Here is a 19,989-nt window from a genome sequence, read left to right on the forward strand (position 1 = left end):
GTCTCCTATTCCTTCTCTGTTCTTCTTTTTCTTCTGAATTTTCCTGCTCTTCACAGTCTCTTTGTGTCCTATTCTCCTTCTTCTCTGGTCCTTCGTGTTCTTCTAGTCTCTTCACGTCAGTCATGGTTCCTAACTTTTTGCAACTCTCTTTCAGTTCACATACATTTCTTCCCATTACCCTTCCCCTTCCTTTTTCTAGCTTACTTTTTATGAATTCCTGAAAAGGACATCTTGTTTCCAAGAAAACATCCCAGCCTTCCAACACAGACTATATTTACCTAAAAGCTGAAAATCCTGGATCTGAAAATGTCACAGCAAAACAACATTAAACACGGCTTAAGGAGAGAATTTCTCAAGCATGGGCAGACGTTCAATGACTTTTAATCATGTTGACATTGATATAAAAAAAATGAAACTTTCAGATGCCATAGAATATACCACATGAGATTCTAATAATTTTAAGATATGCAAGATTAATTTTCAAAATATTTCTTACATTTATAGCTTTCAGCATTTGATAAGCCACTTCTAAGCCTCTACTTAGAAGGTAAGTGCAAATAAGTAGTATTTCTGAAGAAGAGTTTTATAAAAAGCTTTTATGTTTGTAAGAACATTTTTAGCAATACAGTCTGTATTATGTCCTGATTTTCTAGAAGAATTGATTTTGTTTATGGGCATTAATTTAAGCTAAAGATATTTATTCAGCCAGTTGATCATATCCTTTCTTCCTTCCTCAATATAAGGTTTATCTTGAGGATTGATATCTTCTCTTTTGCGATGCACAAACCCATGTGTCTGTCCAGGGTAAATTTTAACTTCATAATCAACTTTACAGTTTTGTTTAAGCTTCTGCTCCAGTGAGGTGACCTGTAACACAGAATGTTCCATGTTGACTGAGTACAAAGTTAACACATTCTATACTTACAGTCCTCAAATTGTCCTGGTTTTATTACTTTTCTGGAAGACAGACACGGTGTGTCCTTGCCACTGTTTCCTATTCTACTAATTTTGTACCTAAATGCACTTCTGTTTCTACACTTGCTTTGTTGAACTAGGTTCTTTTCTCCAGTAAAATAGCAGCATATGACTGTATAAAATGTAAAAAAAGTTTATGGGTTGCTGTAATAATACCTGTAAAGGCAAAAACACCTATTGCTGAGCTCATAAGAAGGTTAGCATGTAGTGATCACTGTACAAGTTATTACTGATAGGCCTCACACACACAAAAAAAAGAAAACTGGGGCAAGAGTTTGAATTAATTTAAAATTGAGGAAGGAGAGGCATAGATACAAAATCAGTAGTTCAAAGCAGCTGGCACTGTTGGTAGGAAAATTAAAGCCAACACCACTCAATAAAAGCATACGTTCCTCTTTGATCCCCTTGGTAGATAATTATCTTTCTCCAGTCATTCTCCACCCACACTCCAGAGAAAGGCTGTTGACAGAGTATCAGAAAGGAGAAGCTCTGCAGGACAGTGGGGAAAGGAAAAGTCTAGTCACAGGATTTTTTAATTCTCCTGCACCCAGTGATTCCACTTATACAGGTGGGAACTTTCTGCTGATTTTAGGGACCATCAGTATCACTAAAGAGGGTCTGCTATCTTAAACTTGACAGAAGGCTTCCTTTGGATTCTTGCTCTTTTCCTAAGAACTGATGACAATCATCCATATTTTCGAACAGAAACAGAAAACATGTTTAGTGACACTTTAAAACTTTTTGATTTGGGGATAAATAATATAAATTTGTGTAGATGTACTGTAAGAGTTAGTGAAGGAAGAAAAGGGGAAGAAAAGTGCAAATTAGGTTTCTACTTACTCCTCATTAAATACCAAGTTACAAAACAAGCGTGAAAGGCATAAAAAAGACAAATATCTGTGATGGGAAACTCACCTGCTCCAATGGGATGATGTCATCCTTTTCACCAAAAATGAAGAATGTAGGATGCAGCAAATTAGATTTGTCATCAAAGCGCCTGATGACTCCTAGGGAAGAAAGAGAAGCATATACAATGAGTCATCCTACTTAAAGTGGCTAAAACACTACCAAATCTGTACAATAAAACTACAAGACATTTTGATCAGTTACAGCTGCTTTGTAATGGAATTAAATACACTTTGTTTAAAAATCCCTTTTGTTTTGGAATGTTTGGGATGTTATTAAAGATAAAAAGACCAGTTCTGTGTGAAAAATCAGGGACGAAATGTTACACTTGCCTCATTTTTGTGTTTTTCTTTGGGCAACTGCTTCTGACCACTATCAGAGACAGGGTTCTGTGAAAGATGGACACGTAGGAGCTGCTCACCTCTAGCTGCTCCCCTCTAATAGGCAGGCCATTTTTAAGATAATTGTAAATATTCAGCATTCCAGATACATGGTTAGGACTTCAGTGTACATATCCTGATATGAATTCATAGCAAATTGACACTGTATTTTTGACTGATCAAATATATTTGAATTTAAGTTAAGTAAAACTAGACATCTATCACCCTGGCTACTCTTTTCATTCCTGAGATTATGTGCCCAGAAACCCTTTTGTCATTGCCAGTCAAGAGGAACCTCAGCCACAGTGAAGCCTTAGCATTTGATGTCTCTTGTATGCTGTATTGCACAGAAGGGATCCTGGTCACCCCACTCAAATACATAGATCTTGCTGGTTATAATTAAGTGCAAAAATGTTAGTGTGCTAAATCAATTTGCTTGATATAACAAAACAATTTACTTTTGTATAACAAAATCACTTTCTTCCATCCACTAGATGTCACACTGAATTTTGTTACAGTAATAGCCCTACAGAACTAGTTCCTGCACTGGTTGTATCTGCTCAGAGTGTAATAAGTATTTCAGGCTTACCGTAGAGGGACACCCCTGTCTTTAAATGAGGATTTTTCAGCATCAGATGTTGCACAGCTGCTCCACCCCAGCAAAACCCAATGACACCAATCTTCTTTGCACCACATTGGTCCCTTAGATACTTGAGGACGACATCAACTTCTCTGAGACATGCAAATGAAAGTGAATTAAGGCTCTAGCTCTGTTCCTCTGGCCTCCCTGGTGGCTGCTTCTCAGAGACTGGATGGGCATCAGTCTGCTTCTGGGAGGAAGCAACTGCCTTTGCATCACTCCTGGTTTTTCTTTCCCTTACTTATCAAATTGTCTTTATCTCAACCTGTGAGTTTTCTTACTTTGTTTCTCCTATTCTCTCCCCTGTTCCTCTTGGGGGACTGAGTGAATGGCATTACAGGTGCTTGGCTGCTGGCTGGGGCCAACCCACAACACTGCTTTACTATTATTCATTTCTAAAATACAGGAGAAACTCCAGGGGAGAAGACAAAGGAGAAAGTCAGTCTTTCTACATCACTGTTACTAGGACATAGGGTGATTTTATAAATAGCAGTCCAATTAATTTCACAAATAGCAATAGTTGCCATATAGGCTAACACAAATAAAAGTTTGAGACACACAGCCAGTCAAGAGCATCCCGTTATGGCAAATCTGACCTATAGTTAAACTATCTCCAACCAGGAAGACAAATAGTTTATAGAATTGTGGAAGAAAATTTAAAATTATTGCTTCTAAATTACCAGAAACATTATGCAATCAAGCTGTGTGTCAGATAAAAATGGGGGAAATATAGAAGAGCGGGAAATTAGTATGCTTTGAACTAGCTGTTCCCTAGTTACATAGTGTTCAGTGACTGCACTTGCACTCAATCTAAAATCTGTGGAAGTTATGCCTACGTGCAGGAACTGAATCAAACTGAAGAGGAAGGAGTGAGCTGCATTTTCTAGCCTTTGTTTGTTCTTTTCATTTTAGTCACTCATTTCACTTCTACTCTCTGCACAGGTAAACAGTGGGTGCTTTTATTCTTGTTCAAACTACTACTTTTCTCCAAAAAGCACCCATCACATAACAATGAGCTTATCCCGTGAGCTACATGAAATTTCTATTTGTGGACATCCAATTATATTTGACCCACTAATAACCTAGGATCTAATGCTGCATCTTTACTGAGGCAAAAATCCCTGTGAAATAAGGATGTCCACTCGCTGGACAAGGAACAACAGTTGTACTTGTCTATTTTGCCGGCATTTCGGGTTTTCAGCCATTCATCAAAAGTCCCCCAGTCATTAGAAGGTTTCCAAGCTTCTTGTCCCACAAAAAAATCTGGGCAGATGGCTCTGTAAGAAAAATGAAAATATTTTATGCCTACAAAATAATAATGAGAAAGGATTAAAGCAAAGTCCATGTGTACTACACAACAAATTAATTTTGTTGAATACACATAGTACTTAATCTACATGAAAGTATTATACAAGCAGCCCTCAATATTTTCCTACATCTAATAAGGAGACTTAGTATAATTTGCAGATACATTTTGCCCTGTTAAAATTCATTCATTAATTTGATAAATAGCTAACTGTAACTGAAAATCCTTAGCGTTTTCCTACCAAATTTTAGAAAAACCAACCACATACATGGCATGTACATTTGGGCTAGAAGGAACGCCAACCCAGTAATATAAGAAAGTAGATACCAAATATGTTTTTCAAATATTTGAGAACTTGTTTCTTTCTTTGGCACGAGCTGGTACACTTTACCCACACTGAAAGACCTTCAGCTTCATTGCAATTTTTACCATAACAACAAAGTTACACAAAGGCTACATCAAGAGGGAGGAAATAGGCCGTTTCAGGTTCATGGAAAATGGAAGATGCAGAATAACATTTATCTCTATCTTATGTGCTTACCTACTAACTTATTATGGTAGGACTACTGAACTCTTTTAGATTTTTTCCACTGTTTTAATGGGAAAGTTGCTAGAGAAAGGTGTAGGGAAAGTCTATGAAATTATTAGTGTTTTTGGGTTTATATGAAAACAGAAAATAGTGGCTCAACAAACTTTCTTATTAAAAAGACATTTTGAAAACAGTAGTATTTCTTACATGTATCCATTAGTTGTTAGCATATCAGCTATGTATCTGGTGTTTGGGAGTTGCCATCCAAATACATCATGAATCACAATCACTGCTTTGTCTGTGCTGGCAGATGGTTTGCAAACATATGCCTTGATGTGCTCAACTTGTACCTCCTGCCCACGGCCTCCATAGTCAAACCTGTCTCCAATATCACATGGACAGGGCCTTGATTCATTAGCCATGTGTGATACTAAAGAACAAAAAATATTCAGTTGTGAATACCAAAGCATACCACATCGAAAAAGTTCAAAAGACAGTGGTATCATAAACTGTTCAATTTTTTAATCATTACAGTAATATACTGAACATGCTCAATACTGTTTGATCTAAAATGCAGTATTAGTCAATAAACCCACTGGAGTGTTTTTTATGAATAAGATTCTTGTTAGAGTTACTTATGAACTCTGCTGGAGGGACCAGGTACATAACTAGGAGTTCCATGCCCTATAGTAAGTAATGTGATAAAAATAAAGTTATGAGTAAGCAGTCAGGCAACCATCACGAATTATTTACTTAGTGATAAAAGTCCTTTTCACAGTTCTTTCACTCTTCATCATGTGTATTTTCTGTCAGGAATGTACAACTTTCTTTAGTATACTCTGCGAAGGCTTAATACAAGACTTAGCATTTTGAAGGAAAAAAACCCCCAGCTACTGTGTAGGAAGATATAATTACACTCAGACTAAATATTTTCCTCCAGAGAGTTAAAATATTCCATAGTTGACTTTTTCAATGTCAATAAATCCTTTTTCTAAATAGCTTTAGCCTCAGATGTTGCAGACTTCTGAAAAAGGATACATAGGAGAGGTGCTGAGAAAAAATATACCAGCAAAAGTCAGAGTATAATATCGTATTTATTTAATATTAAATAAAGAACACATTCAAACTCCAAGATAGGGAAAAAAATCCTTAAGTGGAGCCAAAGTTTTTATCAAACAGGTAACAGAATGGTATGGTTAATTTTTTTCAAACTATTGCTTAAATGAAAACAAACAATTCACAAAGGTCAAAAAGTGAATCTAACACGGATGTATGTAGCTCCTTGGACTCAAGTTAATGATTTCATGCCATCAACCTTAGGTTAACAAAGTGAGTGAACTTACCTGAATAACTTCATTGAATATGCACAGAGCATCTCCAAATGATTAAAGAACATGGAGAGAATTTAGGTAAAGCTTTATGTAAACTCTCTACAGATAAATTGTTTGTACTACCAAAGAAAACCTTGTTAGTGCAGAAACAAAGATGTTCAAACTTGACTGTGCCAAATGTACTCACAGAGAGGAACAGGAAAAAGCAAATTACTGAACCATTCCTGGATGAGTGGGACTTAAATAGTTGTGGCATTAAAGGGACAGTTTTAGGAAAACAAACAAACAAACGGTCTGGCAGTCAGAAGAATTGCGCAGATTTCCAGAGACCAGGATCTTCTGAATTTGCAGACTTTAAAATTCAGACTATCCCAAACAATATTACCAGAGCTAGACTGCAGATCCTGTGAGATTTCACTTAAGCATTTATTTGAAGACCAAACAATAACTAGTTTTCAGACTTGAATCTACAGCCACAAAAATATAAATATATTGCTGTGTGGCACTTTCATTTTCAACACACTCTCCTGAGTCTTCCTGCTGAGAGGTCTTCCCCACCTCTGGAGGGAAAATAAGAGATTTCTGAAGCATCATCTAAAAAAAAAAAAAAAACAAAACCAAAAACAAAAGTAGCCTCCAGTTGCATTTAAATGAGCTCGCACTCCTTAAAAAAGCACGCAGGTAAAATGAAAATCCCCCAAACACGCTGAGTCAGATCTCAGTACGCACTTGCTCTACATTTCTCAGAAGAAAAAGCAGTGAAAGCTTAAAAAAAACCAAAAACATGACAAACTCCACACATACCTGCAGCACAGCAAGTGTGCGAGACAGTAGACGCAAGATGCCGGAGCTCAGCGTGGATGAATGGGATTCCAAAAGAAAGCTCTAAAGCACAAAATCAAAGGGTGAGTGCAAAGATCCTGTTTCTTTAAGTCAGAGTTACATAAGCCTTTCTCTTGGTGTCTCCGCGGTGACCAAGTCCACTCTTTTTAACGTCGTTTTCACCGCGGGTGTAGGCGGGGTGTGCTGCCGCGAGGAGCGCTGCTGAAGCTGCGTACCAAGCCTTCTTTTTCACTTACACAAAATGGTATTAAGCATGACTTAGCCGAGCAATCCATCTAGAAAAAACCGTGTTTACATTTTTTGGGGGTTGGTTTGATTTGGTTTTTTGTTTGTTTGTTTTTTAAGGGTGTTTCTTTGCTTTTAAAGGTTGGGGAATTATCACTTTTAAACATTACATTGGCATTATCTGTTCTTTAGACTATTCATACTTGGGCAAAAGACATATTTAAAGTCATCAGCAAGGTGAGTAAAGTAGAGACACCATTTCAAAGCTTATATAGCACAGGAAAAATAGTTACTATTTTCAGAGTGAATTAAGCAGCATGTAAGAAAGCTTTGTAGACTGCTGTACAATGTGTTTAAAATACTGATACACTCTTATCCTATCACAAGACATTTTATACATTTTTTTTTTAATTAAAGTCTCTGACTGTACCCCCCACATTCTTCTGATTTTCTTTTTATGGGTTTATTAGAATTATTCCTTAAAGAGTTTTAACTAAATATATTAGCAATCCAAAACTCACTGTTCCCTCAGAGACACATCTAAAAAGTAGACTAAATGCACATTAGTCCACTACACTTCTGTCTTACAATTTAGTCTTCATATGGAAGCTGTTTTCTCGTATTCTAAATAACTTTGCTAGTGCTCTTTGTTTGCAATCCCTAAAAAGAAGTCAAACAAATGAAAAAAAGCCTACCCAAGAATTACAGAGCAAAGTCATAAGGCTCAAAACCAAACGGTTTTGGTTTGGGTTTTTGGCTTTTCCCACTTGTGTACTACAGATTATAGGACACATGTTGCTTAGATACTCCATAGCAACTCTAAATAACAGTAGCCAAATAAATGAGACTAGGAATTTGCATCATTCCTAGAAAAGAAAAATTACAGCAGTACTTGCAGAACCTTCTCTCCGCTAGAGCTGTTTAAGCACATTTCCACTTTCTTAGTCATGTTGCTCTAGAAATAATTCTTTATACATACGACTATTACCCTTTACATAATATTAACATTAAACTTTAGAAATTAAACTTCTTTTAATTTGTTTTCCTGTTGTTTCATGTTCCTTTATAGGCAATCCATGCTGTTTTTTCACTTGAAAGTCAAATCTTAATTCAACACATCATGATCTCTGGACAAGCAGTTGGCTGCACTTCATACTGTAAACATATGTCTCTTTTGGATCTCATATGTCCAGCTTTTACTTAGTGACTTACGGTTTTATCAAGAAGATTTGGTTGTACTTGTAGTAGCTCACAGCTGCCCTTTCACTTCAAACAAATGCTGCATCTCAGTTTGGTTTGGTTTGGTTTTGGTTTTTTTTTTTGCTTAGTCACGGTGTTAGTGTTACAGCACACATGCTGTTCCAGCATTTATGAATGACTGCTCTTCTCTAAATAGACGTCCTGATTGTCCTCTAGCACATTAGCTTACCTTCTAATGCTCATGGAACATCAATAATGTGGAGTTATTAAGGTTAGACACTGGGATAATTAAGGTACCATAAACTTCTAGACCTCTACATTCTTCTCCTGGAAAAGATGTGTTATGACAGCTGTATCACCCAGATAACAGCTGTACTAATATATTACATTAGATGGTATCATATGAAAAACAACAGTTAATCAGCAGTTGCAGACCAGAATTCTCTGAAGACCTCCCCATGGGAAAGATGGCGAGGGGGGGAGAGGATATTAGCAGCATGTAAAGGAGGAAAACACATGTGGGGAAAAAGCAAAAAAATTAAAATCCAATGAAGAGAGATAAGGTTCATTAATACTGTTGACTATTTTTACATGAGACACACCACAATATATATTTCTCTGACAGTATATTTAATTTGAGAGACTGTCACTGGTAAAATTAAGACTTCCCTAAATTACATTTTCTCCCTATTAAATTCCATACAGTCTTCATCAGTAGCACTGATAAGGTGAAAAGAGACGTACAATCATTTTTGGTTTTCTTATAACTTTAGAGGTACCAGCACCTGGTGAAGACAGGAGGCACCTGGTTTCAAACTAACAATCAGAAGCCTTTCATCCCATGAGGCAAAATTAAGCAGTGTAAGTCACCATCACAAGATACACTAGAGAGCAGCGGATCAAGCAAGTTTAAAGAGGGATTGGCAAATCCTCAGAGGTTTGGTCCACCAGTGGCCATTGGACACAATGCTCCAGTGGGAATATCCAGCTCAGGAATCCCCTGAAGGGCAGGTTGCCAGGATGTTTCACAAGAGAGGATATTCCCTGCACAGTCACTGCTGGCCACAAGTGGAGGCTGGGTGCTGAGGTGGATACAATCTTGAGCTGATGCAACACAGAGGATTTTGTCTCATATCATTGCTGGGAAAAGTAGGTAACAAGATATAATTATGCAAAGCTATGCAACATTTCTCCTTTAGGTAGTAGCCATGGTTGGAAGCCCCACATTAAATGCCTTGTCTGCAGATTGCACTGTACATTTCAATTCCTAACCTGACCAGGAAAGTGTCTATAGAGTTTCACAGAGCCACAGGTAATCTGAGAAAGTAGTATACCATCTGAATAACCTTAGCTACAAATTTTGAAACAAGATATGACCCATTACATCACCTGTTAAATACACATCTGCCACCAGGGTACGAGTCAAAAAATACTCATTTCTCAAAATGAGCTTTGCCAAACAATGTATTTGTGTCCCTAAATTTTCAACTTATGATTTATGTGGAAGTTAGAAAAACAGTGGCCATAATACACAAACAGATTAATTTACCATTAGTTTAACTTATTTCAAACATTAACGTAAATCTCAAGGAACTGGAGGATATTTCAAAGCGTATTAAAACATGTCACCAACTTTTGCGGTAGTGTTCTAGACAATTTGTTACAATATAAGGACAGGTCTTACACTCTGCAAAGATATGGACAGAACAGCAGTATCTCCTATATGTGAAATCTATGACAATGCTAGATACACTATAACTGAAAAAAAAAGCCTCTTAAAAACACCTACGGATGCGGTTTGTTGTATCCTACATGGTTTATTTGTTCCTAGGACCAATAGAAAGCTGTCATACAACAAAACTCCCTGAGCAGATTACTGTAAAACAGCAGTGGGATTTTGATAAAACTTTTTAACTTGAGTTTAGTAGCCATACTTTTACAAAAGAAAGAGACTTAAGAAAAAAAATAATCTATATTTCATTCTTAGCCCTTCTATGTCTAGCTCTGTTTTCCTGCTTGTTTTTTTGATCTTCAAACATTATTGTGAGGCTGAATTTTTACTCCCAATCCAGAATGGAAATTTAAACATGCAGAAATCAAAAATTATGGTTATTAGCATACTCAGTGAAGGGGAATGAAGTCATATCTTTCAGCAAAAATGAAAAATGTAGGGTTCAGGAGACTGGATAGATCATCAGAATCTTTGATTACACTCTGTTCCTGGGTGAAGTTCTAGCTCTGCAGCACGCAGAGGAGTAGTAAACAGGAAAAAGGAAGCTAAATTGGGAAGGTGACCAAAGAACAACATGTATGTCTGTCCAGATCTAAAATAAAGACATGGCTGCTATGACCCATTCTGAAAATAGGAATGAATATCCTCACTGCTATTTTCTTTGCATAATATCCTTCCAGCTCTGATGAAAATATCTCTCTTCATCAGCTAACAACCTCATTTGAAGAAATAATGCTAGATCAAGTACTTAAGCTACACAACATGCATATGCACGTTTACCTTCTTGTATTTACCTACCACAGAGAGATACACCAGCCTTTAATTCCCAGTGTGGCATCATCAGGTGATGTACAGAAACACCACCCCAGCAAAAACCAATGATCCCTAATTTCTTTTGCACCACACTGTTCCTTTAGATATTTTAGGACAGCATCTGCTTCTCTAGAACATATAATTAAATGCAAATCAAGCAATTTCAAAACCAGTATTTGAAATATGAAAAGAAAATATAGAGATGCATATAAGTGTCCCCACATCATGCTGCAACTATATTTTCTTTGACATACTTCATATAAATTATTATTTCAGGTAAACCTTAGGGGTTACTAATCTGAAATCATCAGAGAGAGAGAAAAAAATAGAAGCCAATGGAATTCAATAAAAAAGCAATATAAATAATATATATCTAAGGAAACATAAAGGGATAGAAAGTAGATGATTGATTACACACCATATAAGAGTTAAAGCTTAACGTTCTCTGAGAGGCTGGATAAATTTTTGCTTAATAAATGTTGATTAAAAAGTAATAAAAACCTCTCTGGAGAATACTATTCATTAGCTAGTCAAAATGATGACAATAACTGAAGTTAGTATTTGTTGCAGGGAAGTCAATGTAAAAAACATGGTAGATGTTTTCAGATTTTACAATGTAGCCTGAAATACTTTTTGGCTAGATGCTGAGTTCTGAAAATACTCATTTACCCCTGAAGTATCTGTCACCATGCAGAGGCAGTAAAAAGAAAGTTTAGGTGGGAGAGAGGTAGCATTTAAGGCTTTTGTATCACCTCAAGGCTGTGTTTTCAGACCTGTTTCCTCCCCCCTTGGTCATGCAAGCTATATATGCCATCAATAAACCAGCTTCGCAAATAGCACAGTATCTGCCAGTGCACAAATGCATACAGAAGCAAATTAACTGCCAAAAAATTCTTTCCTCACTGCAGCTGACACTTGAAACGTGTGAATTGCCTGTAAGAAATGCTAGGCAGTGCGCAACCCTGCCTTCCCATTACAGCAGAGAGGGGACAGATTCCAAACTAGAAGGGTTTCTACAACAACTGAGCCCTCTGAGACAGGAACTCTCTGGAAATGATTCAGTTATGTCTCCCATAATCTTCTCACCGAATACCTAAGCCCAGCAACCTTTGACATAGCTAGTCCCAACAGCCCAAGACATTTGCTATCCCAGGAAGTTTAATTTTGTCTCTAATTAGTCTGACCCCTTCTCCATGTTTTCTTGCCAATAGCTTTCCTCTGTGTTATTAAGGCAGCAGAGCCTGCTAGTGACAGGTCTTTGCTGATAAATGCTTGGGCAGTGTTGCACATGGGAGGGGAAGATGTGGTACTCCTCTTGGCTCCTCTCATCTCATTCCCTAGGGAGCCACTGGCTCTCATTGCTCTGGGATGATGCAGCCATCAGCTGCCTGAGAGCAGTTACACCATGGTGGGCAACTACTCTGGCACAATCAAAAACTCTTTTCTTCTTTCCATACAACATCTTAAAGGATCAGTCTGTTACACTTGGCAAGACACCAGATGAGAATTGTGCTTTCTCATGGCTTGTGTTACCTGGCACTTTTAAACAAAGCTTTTTGAAGCAAAGGAAGCAACTTGCAGTCTATGTTTCCAACACTGGATGACAAAACTCATCACTAAGCCACTACCAAGAGAGTTGTCCTTGAAGGAGGGCAATGAAGATAGTGAAGGACTTTGACAGGAAGCCATATGAGGAGCGGCTGAGGTCACTTGGTCTGTTCAGTCTGGAGAAGAGGAGACTGAAGAGAGACATCATTGCAATCTATAACTTCCTTGTGAGGGAAAGAGGAGGGACAGGCACTGATCTCTCTGGTGACTAGTGACAGGACCTGAGGGAATGGCCTGAAGTTGTGTCAGGGGTAGTTTAAGCTGGATATTAGAAAAAGATTCTTCACACAGAGGGTGGTTGAGCACTGGAACAGGTTCCCCAGGGACATGGTCACAGCACCAAGCCGAGTTCAAGAAGCATTTGGACAATACTCTCAGGCACATGCTATGACTGGAGATGGTCCTGTGCAGAGATAGGGGTTGGACTCGATGATCCTTGTGGGTCCCTTCCAACTCAACATACTCTGTGAATCTGTGATTCTATTCAAAGCAAAATAAAAGGTCACTAATTCAATCCCACTTCTAAGGAGTCATTAAAAAAGGCCACCTTTGCAGGTAGATTAGCTGCATCCAACCTCAAAAAAACTAAAAACAAAAAATGACAAACCAACATAAAAAAGAATAAAAAAAAAAAATGGAAAAAAGCAGTCTGTAACAGCAGCAGGCAATGTGACATCCAGCTCCCTGACATTACTTTTTTTTCATGGCATCTCAAGCTTTCAGCCAGTCACCAAACATAGACCACTCATCAGAAGACTTCTAAACTTCTCTTCCTGAAAAAAGTCACACACACACAGACACACACATACACACAAAACATAACATTGAATGAATTAATCAAACACTGAGATTTTTTTTGGCCCTTCATGACATGGAAGGTTTCTATCCAGTCATAATTTTGATTTCTTTTTCCTAAGTCATGTTTTTAAATACCATTGTTACCTCTTCTACAGATACCTATGAGTGTCAGAAAGCATTGATAGATATCTATGTATTCTTTTTTTCCAATGCCTAAACCACAAAATACATTTTGTGATATAAATCTGGAAAATATTAATACTTTTATCCCTACTATTTACCTGTTTTGAGAACATAATTTGAAACTGTACACAGTAAAACAATAGACTATCTTGTAAAAGATTAAGTAACTAGGTCCTGATTACAAAAATTTTAGATTTTGCTTACAACATATACCATTTAACATAAATGCATCATTAAAGGGTTCCATGTAAATAAAGACAATTACATAAAATAGATGTTTACTACAGAGCACTCACTTATGAGCTAGAAAAAAAACCCAGAAAGACACCTGATAGACTGAGGTCAGCAAAAAACAAGCGAAGGGAAACTGTGTGGGAAGAAAGGGGGGAGTGTTTTACTGATTTGGTGACCAGAAAAAGGGAAGTACAGGAAGAGACCACTCAGTACTGCAGAGTTCCTGCATCACGAGGGTGCACAAACCCTGGCTCAAGATGACCTCAGCTGAAATGTGTTGTGTGACCAGCAGCACAGTTGTGATGGCACATTCAGTAATGAATAGTAAAGTTTTTTCATACAGAAGGAAACAAGCAGGGACTCCATCACATGATGGCAGAGGTTGCCATCACTAGGTCACCACCAGATGCTGCTGTGTGTTCTCCCAAGACCGACCCATAGGGAAGCAATGAGATCCCTGGGAAATAACAATCATCTTTCACTTATTAAATGTCTAGCTGTCTCCCTCCTCAGACACACCTTGTGTATGATAATGATCATGATGAAATGACTGGATTGGTTTGGCCTAAATCAGACCAAAACATGTTGCATTTATTATTTTTTTACCTTGTTTGATCATTTCTATCATTTCTGTGGGGAAACAAAAACAATAAGCCCAAACCAAAAACCAACACTGACATCCACAGTGTAGTGTGTTTGGAAATGTATGGGCAAAATTGTGCTGCCTTTGGATAACCACCTGTTAGAAACACACACACTGCTTTGAAAATGAACCTTCCTGCACCCACAAAGAACAGGTTCTTTCCCATTCAAACTGATCTAATAAGAAACTACAAGCCATCAGTCTTCACACAGTCTCTGAAATACATCTCTTATATCTCCTCATCTCATACTGCACTAGGAAAAAATCCAGCTATTTTCCTCTCAGTAAACATCACTGCACCAGTTCAGAAGTGTCGTGAAGCAATCAAGCAAGACACATATGACTTCTCTTCATTCAGACACTACTACCTGAAAACACTCAGTTCTCCTCCTGTCTAGAGCAATGGATACACCAGTCTTCTCCCTTGACCACTGCAGTACTGGCAGTATAGGTGGAGGGAAAGAAGGTATTACAAAAAGAAGTGTGACATGGCATGAATCACTGAGAAAAATTACAAGTAAGGTAATGTGGATAAAGACCAATTCATCAGACACTGAGTATTTTGACAGAGCAGACTCTCTGTAATAAAGCTGCATAGTGTTGTACCAGTGATTTGCAAGTATCCTGCACAGCATGCAAAGTATGTGTCCTTTCTCGCGTTGAGAATGTTTGCATTTGGTCACAAGACAAACATACTTCCAAACATGGAGCAGAATAGGGGATATCAAGTCCTCAGGAAAGACAGCAGCAAGCAGCATGCTATAGACCAATTAATTGTTCCAGTGTATCAGAAAATCCAAATGTTCACAAAGGTAGCATTCTTATCTTCAGAGACACAGAGCTCCTTTCAGTTCCACAGAAAGATCTCAGCCACATGGCAACTGTTTGCTGACATTTGATTTCCTGCATTCTCCATAGACTGAGGGCATTAAAGACACTATCTCTCCAAACTAGACTGCTACAGAATCACATGGAGGTTTGCTTTCTGAAACTGCAGGCCAGGTCAAACCCTATATTAAGGTTTATAAAGTATAAAGCAAATGGAGTACCTTGTAGCATATCCAGTTTTTGCAAGATGTTGCTGCATTTTGGAATTTAACTGTTGCAGGGCATCAAAAATGAATGTGAAATATTTGGGGGGGGGGAAAGGAGATTGTATTTAATACCCCATGTGTATTTCTGCTGATGACAATTTTTTTAAATCCCATAATATAACTCAGCTTGAATAACTGTTTATTTTAAAAAGACTAAAATAGAATAAACACTTCTGTTTCAGAACATAGTATTTTTAAAAGCTGTCTCACATTGCTAGGAAAATTGTCAGAATCACTTTTTACTGCATCATATATTCTACACATACTACATGTGCAGTCACTCCTTCTGTAAACAAAAGAGAGTGAGGGAAGCATGCTGTACTCTGCAACATTTCACAGCAATGTTCCTTTTTGGTTTAGTATTATGGAAATATATTGTTCAAACTGCCCTTGTAATAGTTTCCTCTCGTGTATGAGAATAACAGTTAGGCGAGAAACCATAAAGAGTGGGATTTCTTGGAGAAGAAAAGATTTCTTTCATGTATCCATTAGTTGTTATCATGTCAGCCATGTATATGGCGTTTGGGAGTTGCCATCCAAGCATATCATGAATCACAATCAGGGCTTTGCCAGTGCTGGCGGGTGGTTTGCAAACATATGCCTTGATGTGCTCAACTTGTACTTCCTGCCCACAACCCTCATAGTCAAACCTGTCTCCAATACCATGTGGGCCATTATTAGCCATCTAGGAATATGCAGGAAAGCAAAAATGAAAACCAGTTGTTATTTGCAGGAACAACTGTGATTATGAATAATTATCTTCACACAATCCCCCCGGTCCCCTCCAGACACCTAACACCCACTTGGTAGTGCAAGGTTGGAAGAGAAACTGCAGGTGTTTATTGTAAATAGGCTGTTGACACATTCATTCCAGAAGTATTCATGAATTTCAGGTTAGTCAGCCCAACCTATGAGCATGGAAAGGCCAGAAGAAGGGGTTATGTCAGTCTACCATTCCTAGCTTTGTGCCTGGAGCAATCTAGCATGTGATAACTACATTTCCACGTGAGTCCCCTCACACTGTGTTACATAATTATTCCTCTCATGTGGTCTTACAGTTCCTCCTCATAGGCAGACACCTCGTAACCTCTTGCTGTTTCTCCTGGGGGACAGCACTGTCAGCATGGTGCTTTTCTGACTACTGTTCCCCTAAAGTTTTCTTTCTGTATGTCCCCTTTCCCTTCGTCCTTAGGGAATCCAAAGCCATGCTGCCTACATGCACTTTGCTGGTCCCTTGTATCCACTGTTATGTACAATACTTTTCCAGGGAGCCCATCATTTATTGGCATCTCTAAAAGTTCTAATAAACCAACTCAAAGAAGGTAAATCAGCAGGTTTCCCTGCAAGTTACATACTATGTAATCTGAACTGAAAGTGGTTAGAAGAACAGAGAGATATACATACCACTGTTGTGCACGTAACACACCCTCATACATCACTGATACGTAACTTCTCCAGAGACATATATTTTAAATGACAAATTGGAAACTATTCCATTTTTTCTCAAGTGAAGGAGGTTTCCTGAAGAGTATGTGACCTAAGAGGTCTTCTCACAAGAGTCCCTCAAGTTCAGTATAATTTCTTGTTCCTTTCAACAGCAGACAGGCCACTGTACCACCTTTTTAAACCAAACTAATATTTGGTGTGCCTTTCTCTTTCCCCTCCACAGGCAGTAGATGGTCATATACAGAGCATTTTTTCTATCCTAGTCTGAGAAGCCATTTAACCTCACTCTGCTCCCACTCTTAACTGATCAAAATGAAACTGTTTGCTTATTAACATGAACTGGTCTCTTTTCCCTTGTAAGTGTATGCAGTGGAACAATATTCCTTGGTCTGGCTGGTCCCCTCACTAAAGTGAAATGCAGAACGAAGGCAATAAAAATTGAATGCACTCTTCAATGCTTAACTGTTTTTTGTTAGGAATATATTTTAACATTTTATCCCTTTCTAGATATTCTAACTAATTCAAATAGATGTCAAATAAAACCTTTAATACACTTCCAACACTCTCTCCCCTCTTCAATTTCTCTGCTACATTGTAACACAGTAAATGGTATTAAAAACAGTTTCAAGACTTCATCTATCACACAAACCCTCTCTATAAAATAAAACCAAATGGAAAAACAATTTGGGTAAGACCCAGTTTAGGTAGAGTCTGATCTGTGGACTTCTAACACTGCCACCACAGCACAAAAGCATGTGTGCTGCTCTCTCACCCACAGTGGTGAGCCTGGGGCAACAGGATCAACACAGAAATAGGTTGCAAGATCCAAAACAGCTCTAGTTTGGACCACTTTTGTGCCTTCTCCTTCATCCATTTATTTATTTTTCCTGCTGCTCATCAGACCTTGTCCAGTTTCTTCTGTAGCACGTCTTCAAGGTGGCAACTCCCCATTTTCTCTTCCAGAAAGCTCTGATCCTCAATCATAGAAGTGCCAGACACAAAAATGGAAAAAACAATCTCCACAATACTCCATACTGTAATAGAGGCTTCTCCTACCTCTAGTGAGCACTGGTGATGCTTGGATGGCAGAAGTTCAGATTTACTAGTTACTATTTACTGGTGGTTGAATACTACTTGTTCAGTGATAAATATTTGGACTTCCCCTCTCAACTGAGTTTTAGTTTGCTGAGTCATTTTAAAATGATTTTGCACTATTTGGTCAATCAATTTTAACAGAGAATTGCAAGGATATTAACTCAGCATTTTGGAACTAATACTATTTGCCATGATTAAAATTCATTTAAACAGCTTAATATTACTCTATTTATACTGGCTTATATAAGAAAAAAAGATCTTACAATGAGCAAGCATAAACAGAATACCTCTGGGGTAAAATTTACATCATGCTTCTTCCAACTCCTTGGCTTGTCAAGTTCTAATGATATCTTAAGGCAATTCGATTTTGCTGTGTACAGGAGATAAATTGATAAATATTCAGTAGAGCCAAATAAAATGCAGGGTGTGGCAATGTTTTATGACAACCAGTGTTTTCTCTGAATAACTACGGACTCCTAGGGAGGAGGTGACATTCCACCTTTTATCACAACCCGGCAGGCTGGTGCCTTGCTGCTCGCAGAGACAGCATCGAAGAGCTTTGCTTGCTACAGCTTCCCACTTACTAGGAAGCCAGGTTTCCTTTGACACTGGTGTACTTTTACTGCAGGATTTGACAGGGGCCATTCAGAGTGTTGATTACTGTAATTAGAGCCAAAATCCCCCAAAGTCTTCATGAGAATCAAGGAGAGGGGCCCCATCTTGTGAACATTTCCTGGAGTGAGTATGGTCTGGCTGTGAAGCTGTTGACCACAGTGCTGTTTATGTAGTGCTGAAAGAGTAGCTGTGATAGCCAGCTGCACCAGCATCTCATCTAAACTAGTTATGTCTGGGCTGAGAAGTCAGGGGTTATGTTAAGAGTCTGCCTCATTTCCCTCTCTCAAGGCAAACAATCCTTCCATTTCTGCAGGTGTGAAGAATCCTGCCTCAATGCAGGTTTTAGAAACCTGAAGGGAAGTTTTACCTACTTCCTGCAAACCCCTTGCCTGCATACTGAAGAGAGGGAATGAATGCTGAGTGCAGGGGGGGTGATCTGAGATGAGGTCAGGGCATCTACCACGGTCAATCAACCAAGCCCAGGAACAATTTATTGGGGGCTCCAGAAGCAATGGCACACATGGCCACATGCTGTGAGCAGCAGGAGAGCCTGGATGCCCAGAAAGGCCGGAGACACCCTGTGCCAGCCCTAATGACCAAGGGCTGAGTACATTTGGAGAAGAATACAGGCAGGCTTTCACATCTCTTCTATAAAAGTTGTTTACACAACCTGCAGCTGCATCCCACACATACTATCCCACACCTACAACCTGGCTCCTTAGCTTCACCTAATGAGGCTCCCAACTGAACACTTATTTTTAAGAACCTGTGTAGTGTTTGAGAAAACAGATAGGAAAAAGCTGTTGTATATGCAGTGTGTGTTTCTAGCCCACTTCAAACAACTGGCATTTTTCACTGCAGGACAAGCTACAGCAGACACTTGCTTTCAAAGCTCCCTGGAATTCCTATTTTCATGATTACATGCTTGCCCCTTGTCTCATGTATGACATGATGTATGATGCTGCTTTCACAAACCCATGATACTTGGATAATTTTTCTCAGGTCATGCAGGCAGAGGAGTGGTGCCAAGGGCCTGAAGCTCTCCTTGGCCTATGTGGGAATGTTGTGGGATTGGGACCTGGATGTCTGGCTGCACAAGATACAGCTAATGACCTGGTACAGCCATTTGGGGACATGGGCTAACAGAGACTTGTACAGAAAACATCTGGTCAGATTGGCATGGGGATTTTGGAGATTAGAGGATGTTTAAGGTCAAAGGCACACCTGGAAGTCACCTTGTCCAATCTCCTACCATGGATCAGGACAAGATCGCACCACTCAAAGCTTCACTCACCCTAAAGGGTTTTTAAACTCCCCGAAGAGGGACATTCCACCACTTCTATTGGCAGGTTACTCCAGAGCATAGTAGTGAAACATCTTCCCCTCCTCAGAG

At 38.6% G+C, this 19,989-nt stretch overlaps 1 protein-coding gene and 1 long non-coding RNA gene across 2 annotated transcripts; one reads left to right on the forward strand and one right to left on the reverse strand.

Annotated features, from left to right (window-relative positions):
* Nucleotides 1–363: 363 nt before the first annotated feature.
* On the reverse strand, nt 364–7,049 carry CMBL (carboxymethylenebutenolidase homolog). Its single transcript, XM_027643977.1, has 6 exons — nt 6,872–7,049; nt 4,944–5,166; nt 4,071–4,178; nt 2,851–2,993; nt 1,891–1,982; nt 364–867 (listed from the first exon to the last, which is right to left on the reverse strand). The coding sequence occupies exons 2-6, from the start codon at nt 5,156–5,158 to the stop codon at nt 688–690; spliced, it is 738 nt and encodes a 245-aa protein (XP_027499778.1). The 5' UTR covers nt 5,159–5,166; nt 6,872–7,049; the 3' UTR covers nt 364–687.
* Nucleotides 7,050–7,290: 241 nt separating this feature from the next.
* LOC113947430 lies at nt 7,291–8,424 on the forward strand. Its single transcript, XR_003527720.1, has 2 exons — nt 7,291–7,372; nt 8,205–8,424. It is a non-coding gene; the product is annotated as an uncharacterized LOC113947430 (long non-coding RNA).
* The last annotated feature ends 11,565 nt before the right edge of the window (nt 8,425–19,989 follow it).

Source organism: Corapipo altera, unplaced genomic scaffold (assembly GCF_003945725.1).
Source record: "Corapipo altera isolate COAL_440 unplaced genomic scaffold, ASM394572v1 24b, whole genome shotgun sequence".
In the NCBI taxonomy this organism is placed as follows: domain Eukaryota; kingdom Metazoa; phylum Chordata; class Aves; order Passeriformes; family Pipridae; genus Corapipo; species Corapipo altera.

Coding starts and splice junctions, on each gene's coding strand:
- CMBL (XM_027643977.1), bottom strand. CDS start 5,158: ATGGCTAATGAATCAAGGCCCTGTCCATGTGATATTGGAGACAGGTTT. Junction 4,179..4,943: donor CTAACAACTAATGGATACAT/GTAAGAAATACT, acceptor TTTTTCTTACAG/AGCCATCTGCCCAGATTTTT. Junction 868..1,890: donor ACATCATCCCATTGGAGCAG/GTGAGTTTCCCA, acceptor TCTGTGTTACAG/GTCACCTCACTGGAGCAGAA.